Genomic DNA, 11,620 nt, shown 5'->3' on the forward strand with positions numbered 1-11,620 from the left:
ACCCATGGCTACCTCACTTGCTGTTAGTGAGTTTTGTTTCACTCCATGACTGAGCTCGCAAATAGCGGCTTCGCTGGTGAATGAACCAGACCAAATGGATTGTTATTGAGTGAGTGCAGCGTTCACTTAGAGTTGTATTGATGCTAATTTCAACAAAAGTCATCAACGTTCGCTGGGTGAACAGAAGAGCTTAATTGAAATACGTGTTTATTTCTCACCTTCCACTAATTTAGATAAAGGGTTGTCTAATTGAAATTCAGGCCATTCTGGCTGACGAGGCAATCTGCTAGAGTGGATGTAGCTCAGTTGGTAGAGCATGGCGTTTGCAACGCCAGGGTTGTGGGTTCGATTCCCACGGGGAGCCAGTATGAAAAATAAAAAAATAATGTATGCACTCACTAACTGTAAGTCGCTCTGGATAAGAGCGTCTGCTAAATTACGTAAATGTCATTAACTTTTTACTGCAGTGGCTGAATCAGGGTCACACAGAGTGATTCTTGGTAGTCTTAAACATTGAAACAAAAGTATACACCTCACACAAATGGTTATGGGCTTTAAAAAAAAGACACCTGTACCATGTCAGATATAGAGTTGAAATGCATTCCATTAAAATCATGTTTATTAATTATGACATTATGAAAAATATTAATAACATTCAACCCATGAGGCCACTAGGTCATTTGACTGCAGGAAAGGGCTACAAGGAGTTAGATGTGGGACAACATTTGTGATTCTTTTTTATTACCAATGCAGGCAAGCTGAAGGAAAAGTACACAACAGACGACATGAGCTTGAACGTATCAGCTAACTCTCAGACATTCTGTGTGTTAAGCTCTATGTTGTGTTGTGTTCTATACTGTGCAGTGCTATTTGTCTAGATGTGTATATTATGAGTTGTTGTTATGTGTACATGAACAGTATATGATCAACTCAGTTGCACATGGTAAGGGTCAGTGTATTGCATGGTATTGTTTTGTTATATACCCCATTGTGTTTTTGCTGCTGAGTATGTGAGCCAGATTAGTGACAGCTGGTCCATCAGTGATGAGGGATCTGTGGCTGTGGTGCAGAATTCCTCAGACAAGCACTGTGGCTCATAGATAACTCACAAGATGTCCTCTGAGAGAAGAGATGGAGAGACTGAGGGAGAGGGAAATAGAGAGCGAGCTATGGAGTTTGATGGAGAGATTAATGGAGGAGAGTGTGCATGTGTGTGTAGGGTTATAACTCTAGCCGTAACCCTAACCCTAGCCTATTCTAATCCAGTTTTGTGCTATTCTAATTCTAATAATGTTTGTCTTGTCGAAGTTCATGTTTGTAAGTGGCTTAATGCATTCTGCTTCTCTATCATTTCTAATAATGCCTCCTCTTCCACCCCCTCCATCCCTCCATCCCTCCATCCCTCCATCCCTCCATCCCTCCATCCCTTTACTTAGAACTGATGAAGTCAAGCAGAAGGAAGAGAAGAAGGCTTGAAAAGGTAGATTATTAAATAAAAGATGGGGTGTTTGCACTAGCAGGAGACTTGACAGCTGAGAGATGGATCTCCTTTGGTTTGTTCATTATCCAAACAAACCTCAAACAAACCCTCAAGCTGTCCTGTCTACTCCACTCACTTAAACACAAACACACACACACACACACACACACACACACACACACACACACACACACACACACACACACACACACACACACACACACACACACACACACACACACACACACACCACTACAAGAACCACTAGAGCTGTGGGCTCATTACTTGTCTTTACTGTTTGAGCAAATTGTAGGCGCCAATATTCCAATCCACAAAGCAGTACGTCATGTCGAACAGACAGAACAGGCATGGTTCATGGATTGTCTTTACATTGGACACACATGCTATGGTCTGCTATGTGTTTTTCTCTATACTACTTTTGGTAATCCACTTCACACTGCTTCAAACTCCTTATCCATTTTAGCAGCGTATACTGAAGAGAGTGAAGTGTGCCACGACAGCACAGAGCGTTCCTGCGTGCTGCTCACTGCTCATGAAGGTCATCTGTTTTCCATTTGGCTCTTCATCCTCAACATCTCAGTCAGAAACACTGAGCCTTCGCCTGCCTTCCACACCCATGTCATTAATCTGTTATGCGAATACACGTCTCCATGAGAGCGAGATAGAGAGAGGGGGGGGGAGCTAAAGAGATAGAAAGACATTGAGAGAAAGATGAACACATGCCGATGTGAGAGGCAGTAAGGGATGTATAGAGAGAACACATGACATGATACAAAATGTGTTCTGCTCCTCTAAGGCAGTGTTTCCCAACTCCAGTCCTTCAGTACCCCAACAGTGTTTCCCAACTCCAGTACCCCAACAGTGTTTCCCAACTCCAGTCCTTCAGTCCTCCCAACAGTGTTTCCCAACTCCAGTCCTTCAGTCCTCCCAACAGTGTTTCCCAACTCCAGTCCTTCAGTCCTCCCAACAGTGTTTCCCAACTCCAGTCCTTCAGTACTCCCAACAGTGTTTCCCAACTCCAGTCCTCCCAACAGTGTTTCCCAACTCCAGTCCTTCAGTACCCCAACAGTGTTTCCCAACTCCAGTCCTCCAGTACTCCCAACAGTGTTTCCCAACTCCAGTCCTCCCAACAGTGTTTCCCAACTCCAGTCCTTCAGTACCCCAACAGTGTTTCCCAACTCCAGTCCTCCAGTACTCCCAACAGTGTTTCCCAACTCCAGTCCTTCAGTCCTCCCAACAGTGTTTCCCAACTCCAGTCCTTCAGTACTCCCAACAGTGTTTCCCAACTCCAGTCCTCCCAACAGTGTTTCCCAACTCCAGTCCTTCAGTACCCCAACAGTGTTTCCCAACTCCAGTCCTCCAGTACTCCCAACAGTGTTTCCCAACTCCAGTCCTCCCAACAGTGTTTCCCAACTCCAGTCCTCCCAACAGTGTTTCCCAACTCCAGTCCTCCAGTACTCCCAACAGTGTTTCCCAACAGTGTTTCCCAACTCCAGTCCTTCAGTACCCCAACAGTGTTTCCCAACTCCAGTACCCCCAACAGTGTTTCCCAACTCCAGTCCTCCCAACAGTGTTTCCCAACTCCAGTCCTCCCAACAGTGTTTCCCAACTCCAGTCCTCCCAACAGTGTTTCCCAACTCCAGTCCTCCAGTACTCCCAACAGTGTTTCCCAACAGTGTTTCCCAACTCCAGTCCTTCAGTACCCCAACAGTGTTTCCCAACTCCAGTACCCCCAACAGTGTTTCCCAACTCCAGTCCTTCAGTACCCCAACAGTGTTTCCCAACTCCAGTCCTTCAGTACCCCAACAGTGTTTCCCAACTCCAGTCCTCCCAACAGTGTTTCCCAACTCCAGTCCTCCAGTACTCCCAACAGTGTTTCCCAACAGTGTTTCCCAACTCCAGTCCTTCAGTACCCCAACAGTGTTTCCCAACTCCAGTACCCCCAACAGTGTTTCCCAACTCCAGTCCTTCAGTACCCCAACAGTGTTTCCCAACTCCTTCAGTCCTCCCAACAGTACCCCCAACAGTGTTTCCCAACTCCAGTCCTCCCAACAGTGTTTCCCAACTCCAGTCCTCCAGTACTCCCAACAGTGTTTCCCAACTCCAGTCCTCCAGTACTCCCAACAGTACCCCCAACAGTGTTTCCCAACTCCAGTCCTCCAGTACTCCCAACAGTGTTTCCCAACTCCAGTCCTCCAGTACTCCCAACAGTGTCCCCCAACAGTGCTTCCCAACTCCAGTACCCCAACAGTGTTTCCAAACTCCAGTCCTCCAGTTCCCCCAACAGTGTTTCCCAACTCCAGTCCTCCCAACAGTGTTTCCCAACTCCAGTCCTCCAGTCCTCCCAACAGTGTTTCCCAACTCCAGTCCTCCAGTACTCCCAACAGTGTTTCCCAACTTCAGTCCTCCAGTACTCCCAACAGTGTTTCCCAAATTCAGTCCTCCAGTACTCCCAACAGTGTTTCCCAATTCCTCCAGTACCCCCAACAGTGTTTCCCAACTCCAGTCCTCCAGTACTCCCAACAGTGTTTCCCAACTCCAGTCCTCCAGTACCCCCAACAGTGTTTCCCAACTCCAGTCTTCCAGTACCCCCAACAGTACACATTTTGTTTTAGGCCCAGACAAGCACTCCTGATTCAACTTGTCAACTAATCAACAGGTCCTCAATTAGTTGAATTAGGGGAGTTTGTCCAGGGCTACAACAAAAACGTGTTCTGTTGGGGGTACTGGAGGAGATGAAACACTGCTCTAGGGCAGCTTATGTGACAAATGTGTGTTAAAAACCAGAGAGCACCAGGCAACATATGATGCTATGTATTATTGATTTCACACCATTAGCCAGCTAGCTCTTAGTGCTCAGGGCGGGGGTGATGTGGCATAACAAGCCTGCAGTGATTTTCAAGCAGCCTCGTTTGAGTCATGGCTGAGGAGATTGGAGTTTTGTCTCTCTTTAAAGATTCCGAGATGAGAGAATGGGTAGCTAATGAGCAGCATGGCTCGCTGAGGAGAGAGACTGAGACAGGAGAGAGACTGAGACAGGAGAGAGACTGAGACAGGAGAGAGACTGAGACAGGAGAGAGACTGAGACAGGAGAGAGACTGAGACAGGAGAGAGATGGAGGGAGAGAGATGGAGGGGTGGAAGGAAGTAAGGAGGGAGGGAGAGGGGAGTGAGATTAAGACAGCAGGGAAAAGAGAGGGCTAGAATGTTGGAGAGAGAGAGAGAGGGAAAAGAAGAGAGAGCCAAAGACATAAAGACTGGTAGACAGATAGAGGAAGAGAGAAGGAACAGGGAGGGTGTGGTGCATGGTCCTTGAACATACCCTCAATAGTTCAGGGGTCAGGGGTCAGGTGTGTGTGTTTGTTCATCTCTGAAAGGTATTTTGTTGGATCGGATCCTCTATTGACATGCAGCTTCGGAAGCAGCCAGAGGGAAGTTGCGGTGTGTGTGTCTGTGTGTTTATGTCTGTGTGGCAGCAAGGAGTGTCTTTGTCTCTCCGTTGGACATTGGGACTCCCGCCCCCAAGTAACTTAGTAGCAAATCTTTAAACCCCTAGTTCAAACAGTGAGTCATCTTTCGCCCACCCACTTTCACACATAAACATCTCATAGCATATCAACTAACGCTGGTTGTTTCACTCAATGCACATTTCAGTGTTCTCAGGTTTTTCTGCACACTCAGAAGTTTCCGTGTAAGAGTCTTTCAGTTTGAGAGTATCTATCTCAGTCTCAGAGTCTATCAGATGAAGTATTTCTCCTGAGTGGTGTGTCTCTTGTCTTTAGTTTAGTAGAACAGCTCAGTTCATCATCGACCACACAGAAGTCCTTTTCCTCTCTGTAACCTAACGAACGTCAGTCCCGCTGTCTCTCCTCTCTCTCTCCTCTTCAGCCTACAGCACTTAGAGACTGCACTCGATTCCTTTATCCATCCCACTGCCCTTCTCCTCTCCTCCTCTGTCTGTCAGCCTCAAAGGATTAAGCAGCATTGTGCCAACAGCACAGTGACTGAACGAGCGCTCCTGAACGTCCCCTTATCGAGTCACCCTTACTGACTCACTGCTCCAGGTGGGTATCATCCACTAAGCTCTGATCTAGGATCAGATAATACTTATACAGTTCCACAATCCTAATCCTCAATCATGAACAATTAAACAGCAGAACTGACTTCAGATCAGATAAGCGCTTAGTGGTCACATCACCCTACGGCAGGTATTATCGCTCTCACTCACCTTTCTGTTCAGGCGCAGAGGTGGGCAGCATGTGGAGGGCTCCTCCCCGCCCACTGTCTTCCCTGCTCCAGAGTCCTTCTTCAGCGTGCGTACGTAGGACACCCTTCTCTTCACAGCTCTGTCCTCAGCCCCAACCCGGTGCTGCATGGGGTCTTCTGCCCCCCGTGTCCTCGCCCTGCTGTCCGGTAGCACCTGACTGGTCTGTGTGGGATGTCCCAATGTGAGGGGTGAAGGTGCCCCCTTCCTTTCCCCCAGTTCCAGGTAAACATGTACACAGACACAGAGAGTGGTGAGGAGAAGACACAGGCGCAGAGCCAGTCCTCTAGTCAGTCTGTCTCTCCCCATGCTTGGCCACACTCTGTCTCACTTTTTCCTGTTGATCTCGCTCTCTTTCTCTATCCCATTCTTCTTCTCCTCCTTCTTTGAGTGGTGTGTCTCTCTCTTGTCTTCCTTCTCTCCTTCCTTTCCTCCTAAGTCCACAGTTGGATCAAGATAAGCAAGAGCATTGCTGAAGGTGAGACAGGAGAACACCTGTTCATCGCAAAACAACTATGTCAGTGTGTGTGTGTGTGTGTGTGTGTGTGTGTGTGTGTGTGTGTGTGTGTGTGTGTGTGTGTGTGGGTATGTGTGTGTGAGTGAGTGTGTGTGTGAGATTTAGTGTGTGTGTGTATGTGTCTCTCGCTCTCTCTCTCTGTATGTGTCAGTGTGTGTGAGCCTCTGCACATTGACTTGGTGGAATAGCGCGTGCAGCTCTTCATGAAAAGTTTTGGAACTTCTCCCCTCCCTGTTCTAGCCCTCACACCCCTTTCTCGCACACACCCCTCTCACGCCGTCTGACCCCTCCCTCTCTCCCTCTCTCCCTCTCTCCCTCTCTCCCTCGCTCCATTCCCCTGTGTCTTGGGTTACTGTGTAAGTCTACACTGGGCAGGGCCAACACATCCACAGCTAGCTGTCACCAAGGCCTCACATTCTCTCTCTACAGACACTGTTTCATACACACAGGAGATCATAGAGAGATGGAAGGAGAGAGAGAGAGAGAACGAGAGAGGAGAGGGAAGGAGAGAGGGCGAGAAAGCAAGAGAGAGAGAAGGACAAGGAGACAATGAAGTGCAGTCTTGGAGAGTGTCTGTCTGTCTGTCTGTCTGTATGTCTGTCTGTCTCTCTCTCTCTCTCTCTCTCTCTCTCTCTCTCTCTCTCTCTCTCTCTCTCTTTCTCTCTTTCTCTCTCTCTGTCTCTCTGTCTCTCTCTTTCTCTGTCTCTCTCTCTCTCTCTCTCTCTCTCTCTCTCTCTCTCTGTCTGTCTGTCTGTCTGTCTATCTGTCTGTCTGTCTGTCTCTCTTTCTCTCTCTCTCTCTCTCTCTCTCTCTCTCTCTCTCTCTCTCTCTCTCTCTCTCTTCTCTCTCTCTCTCTGTCTCTTTCTCTCTCTCTCTCTCTCTCTCTCTCTCTCTCTCTCTCTCTCTCTCTCTCTCTCTCTCTCTCTCTCAGTCTCTCTCTCTGTCTCTCTCTCTCTCTGTCTCTCTCTCTCTATCTCTCTCTCTCTTTCTCTCTCTTTCTCTCTCGCTTTCTGCTCATTTCAATCTGAAAACTCGGGCTATAAACATGATTAATCTATAAACCATTAGTACTGAAGTCCTATGAAATCACTTTGAAACACTCCATACCACCGCCTGCCTCTATCTACACCTACTCCTTCATTGATTTCCCCCAGAAGCAACCCAATCACTCCTTTATTCAGAAACAAAATAATTCCAATCCCCCTACTGCAGCTCCCATCTATTAACTATGTTATTGACATTGCAGAGGGCAAAAATATTTAGGCAATTGGAGATTATGGCCGAGTAAGAAAATAGGATTTTTAGCATGCTGGGGAAACTTTATCCGCTCGACTTTTGGGGACGTTATTAATTGATGCCAGTTAAGTTGTGAGTGGAATGATTGAGGATTTACACAGGCTTTATGAAAATAAGGGGAAAATAGGGAGGCTTTCAGACAGTGCACTCTTTATTTATGAAAACAGGCTGTGAATGACTAGAGACACACAGTGCTCTACTGCCATCTGTATGTAGAGAGAAGTATCACACACACACACTGGCAATTACACAGGGTCATGTTCCTGTGTCAATATGGAGGATGTTAGTTAAAGATTAAATTACTTTCAATTAATTATAAATTAGAATAGGTCTCCTTCTGCTGTGTTTTTATTGGACTGTTTCACAAAATTTCTAAGTGGTTTTCAGGGACAGCTAACTTCTATCCTGAAGCAGTCAAGGTAGGCTTTTTATGTGCATATGTTTGTGCGTGTGTGTGTACACACAGTGTTTTTGCACGTTACACCCTATGAATGTGACCCCCGCTTTGACATATGGCACACGCCTGTGTAATACCTGCTTTGCCCCATAGTACATGTCTATAGGCACTACTATACTGTATGAAGTTTGTTTGTGTAGGCCTACAACCAGCCACACAGTATATTCCCAGCTGCATTAGAACACATCTCATAGTATACCATCTAAAGAGAGGAAAGTGGAGAAATTAGAACTATATTTAATTCCTTCATCCCTCCAGTTGTCACACACCTCTGAAAGACCCAGTTATGTAAGTGCGTAACGGTAGAAGACAGCACAGAGCCATACAGGGACATGATGGATTAAACACTCACAGCAACACCATCCAGCTATTAGCGCTAACAGATCTAGCACTCTCTGGCGCCACCATATGGTCAGTCAGCGGTACAATATTCAGAAAACAGCTCACGAGGGTGAGGAGAGGGACGGGAACAAGAAAGGGGTGAAGGAATACCCATGAGGGGGACACTGTGAAGCAAGTCTAGCCAGACTGACTGAGAGAGAGAGAGAGATTTCTGCGTCAGCCCCGGGATTCGAACTGGCAACCGTACGGTCACTGTCTGCTACCACTGCCCATTCATTCAAGTACCAGACCAAAGTGAAAAATGAGTATATTTCTGATCTAGCTTGACCAAATGGAACATACTGTAGGTGGAAGTCTTTCTCTCCATGGAGTTCACATGCCACGTTTTGCTTTGTTTTTGCCAGTTGAACAGTAGTGGCACCATACCATTGCAAAATTACATGCATGCAGAGGGAAAGTTAGGAAGGCCAGACTCCATTCTCCTCTATGCCCTGTGTGTGACGGCTTGAGACTTGATTAAGTAAGAGGGAAGAATCAGATGTAGTTAATAAAGGAGACATTGACCCTACGCTTCACCCTGGGTTCTGTGAAATCCACTCCAGTTGGCCATGCAGAGCAGAAGTCAACACAAATCAATAACAAAGTGCCACAGAGTGCTTCAGAGAGATTGACAGTGTCGAACAACTTCACCACGATAATCCCAATGATGCTTCAGTCACAGCCAGCTATTCATTTGACACTCTCACAATGTAGAGGTTTTATTCCTATTTTTTGGTGAGAAAGCTCTTGTTAGGTAAGAAGTGAGTGACTGTATGAGAGATTTTTTCTTTCTCATGGTGGAAGAACGCAGAACCTTTTGTTCTTTCTCACCTGTTCTAGGGTCTGGAGTGGTGAGAAGAAAACCTCAGCCCTCTCCATCGTTCTGTCCACCTATTAATGAAACCCTGGTCATCTTGTGTACGAGATGAAGTAAAGGGTAGATGGAGAAGGTCTGGGAAAGCCATTGTGAGAAGAGAAAAATAAAGTAAGATGGAGAAAGTGAGTGTGTGAGAGAGGAAACTAGATTGAGAGAGAGAGGGAGAGGGAGAGGGGAGGAAAGAGGAAGAGAGGGGAGATTTGCCCCAACAATGAGTGTCTGTGCTGGAAACAGTAGCAGGGAAGGAGCAGAATTGCCATTGGCTCACTCTAAGGGTGTGTGTATGTGTGTGTGTGTGTGTGTGTGTGCATGCGTGCATGCATGCAGGCATATTTGTATGCGTGTATAACACATGAGTGCATGTGTACAAACTCAGTGTGTGTGGTTCGATTTATGTTTTGAGGCTTTGCGAGTGCGTGAGTGTAGATGTGCAGCAGGGTGGGCATTTCTCTTGTTGTGAGTGGACATAGAGTTGGGAGGACACTAACAGGTGGGGGATTGTTGGAGGGGGTGGGGTTGGCTGGCTGGGGGACTGATGGAGGGGTGGGGTTGGCTGGCTGGCTGGGGGGACTGTTGGAGGGGGGTGGGGTTGGCTGGCTGGCTGGCTGGGGGACTGATGGAGGGGGTGGGGTTGGCTGGCTGGGGGACTGATGGAGGGGGTGGGGTTGGCTGGCTGGGGGACTGATGGAGGGGGTGGGGTTGGCTGGCTGGGGGACTGATGGAGGGGGTGGGGTTGGCTGGCTGGCTGGCTGGCTGGGACCAGTTGTGTTAATACCAACCTTATATCTCCACATCAGATTGCTGTCTGTTTCTGTGGAATTTATGAATGCTTTTCTTGTTGAAGATCTCTATAATTATAAGCACACTGTTTCAGTCAGGCAGATAGATGGTAATAACCACATGGAAGTGACATGCTGTGGATATGGATAGTAAGGGTCTATACTAATTGGTTGGGGATGCTTTTCAGCCATTTCCATCATCAACCAGTAGTCCAGTATATCAGGTTAAGTGCCTATCAGAAAAGCAACACAGTTGACAGATTTTGTGTAATTCTACCATTCAATTGGTCCTTTTCTGTCCTATGCTTTAGCGGCAGGTGGTCAGTCAGTCAGTCAAAGTTCAGTTTCACTCTGAACACAAACAGGTGTACCTGTTGTAGCCAGCCAAGGCAGGTTGGAGAGATACAGTAAATCAATAGAACCACCAATACCTCTGTCCTCTGCTCTCCCCCTGCTATCCTACTATGGCAGGTAGAGTCAACAGAGTGCTATGGACTATTATAACATATTATAATGAGAAATGGCCACAAACATGTAGCAGATACACACAAGCATGCAAGCATACAGTACACCCACCCATGCATACACATCCACGCACAAACATACACACACACACACACACACCTCAGCTATCCCCCATGTGTGTGTACCGTGACACATGCCTCCTGAGTCTCCTGGGGAGTGCTGACAGTCTTGAACAACGCACCACAGGCATCTTGCTGGGGTCACCAAACGCAACACACACGCTGACGTAGGACAGCCAGTGAAAGTTTGTGCCAGTTTGTGTGTGTCAGTCACAAAAAGCATTAAGCACAAGCTTGGAAAGAGTGCATGTGTGTGTCTGAGAGAGCGGAAGAGAGGTAGAGCGAGAGAGAGAGAGAATGGAGAGAGAATGGAGAGAGAGAATCACAGTTGCTTTAAAGTCATAGACATCATTGTCTTTAGTCTCATCATCTGAACGTGAGTCTGTCCACACCTGATATCACTGTCCCTGTCTGTCTGACTCACCATCGTTGGATTACAGTATATTGACATTGCATTGTTGTGCCTAACATGGTGATGTCTGAGACAACAAACGTTTCACATTTTGATTGATTTACTGTAGTAGGATAATAGATTTAGTGGATGTGATGTCTTTCAGCAGAGAAAACAGCGTCTATTATTTTGGAGTGCTAGAATGATGAATCAATCACTGGATCTCTGAAAGCAGTGCATTGATGAGGAGATAGGCCTACGTGCTTGTTCGACTGATCAAATGGAACGTCATGGCTACGCCCAAATAGCAGTGATTGAAAATAAAGATATCCTCTAAAGAAACAACAACACTAGTCTGCACAATCGTTTATCAACTTCTACAGTAGTTTCCCAGCCTACAATTGCATTGTGGGGGTGTCAACTTCAGGCTCGGCCACACTCCTGACCATAATTGAAAAGTTTTTTCCCCTGTTCGTCGCACTAAGTGGACATTTCCACTAAGCTCTCGCCCCTCCTACCCGGGGTCCAGTAAAAGGCAACATTTACAAATTGTCAGTGGCGAGTCGATACAGAA

At 46.9% G+C, this 11,620-nt stretch overlaps 1 protein-coding gene across 1 annotated transcript in view; it reads right to left on the bottom strand.

The window, feature by feature from the left end:
* LOC121548768 (methyltransferase-like protein 24) overlaps positions 1 to 6,342 on the bottom strand; it is a 78,648-nt gene extending 72,306 nt beyond the window's left edge. The window contains exon 1 of the mRNA XM_041860315.2: positions 5,729 to 6,342. Coding sequence (XP_041716249.1) covers positions 5,729 to 6,073 — 345 coding nt within the window. The 5' untranslated portion in view covers positions 6,074 to 6,342. The remainder of the gene's footprint in view (positions 1 to 5,728) is intronic.
* Positions 6,343 to 11,620: the final 5,278 nt, after the last annotated feature.

Source organism: Coregonus clupeaformis, chromosome 33 (genome assembly GCF_020615455.1).
Source record: "Coregonus clupeaformis isolate EN_2021a chromosome 33, ASM2061545v1, whole genome shotgun sequence".
In the NCBI taxonomy this organism is placed as follows: domain Eukaryota; kingdom Metazoa; phylum Chordata; class Actinopteri; order Salmoniformes; family Salmonidae; genus Coregonus; species Coregonus clupeaformis.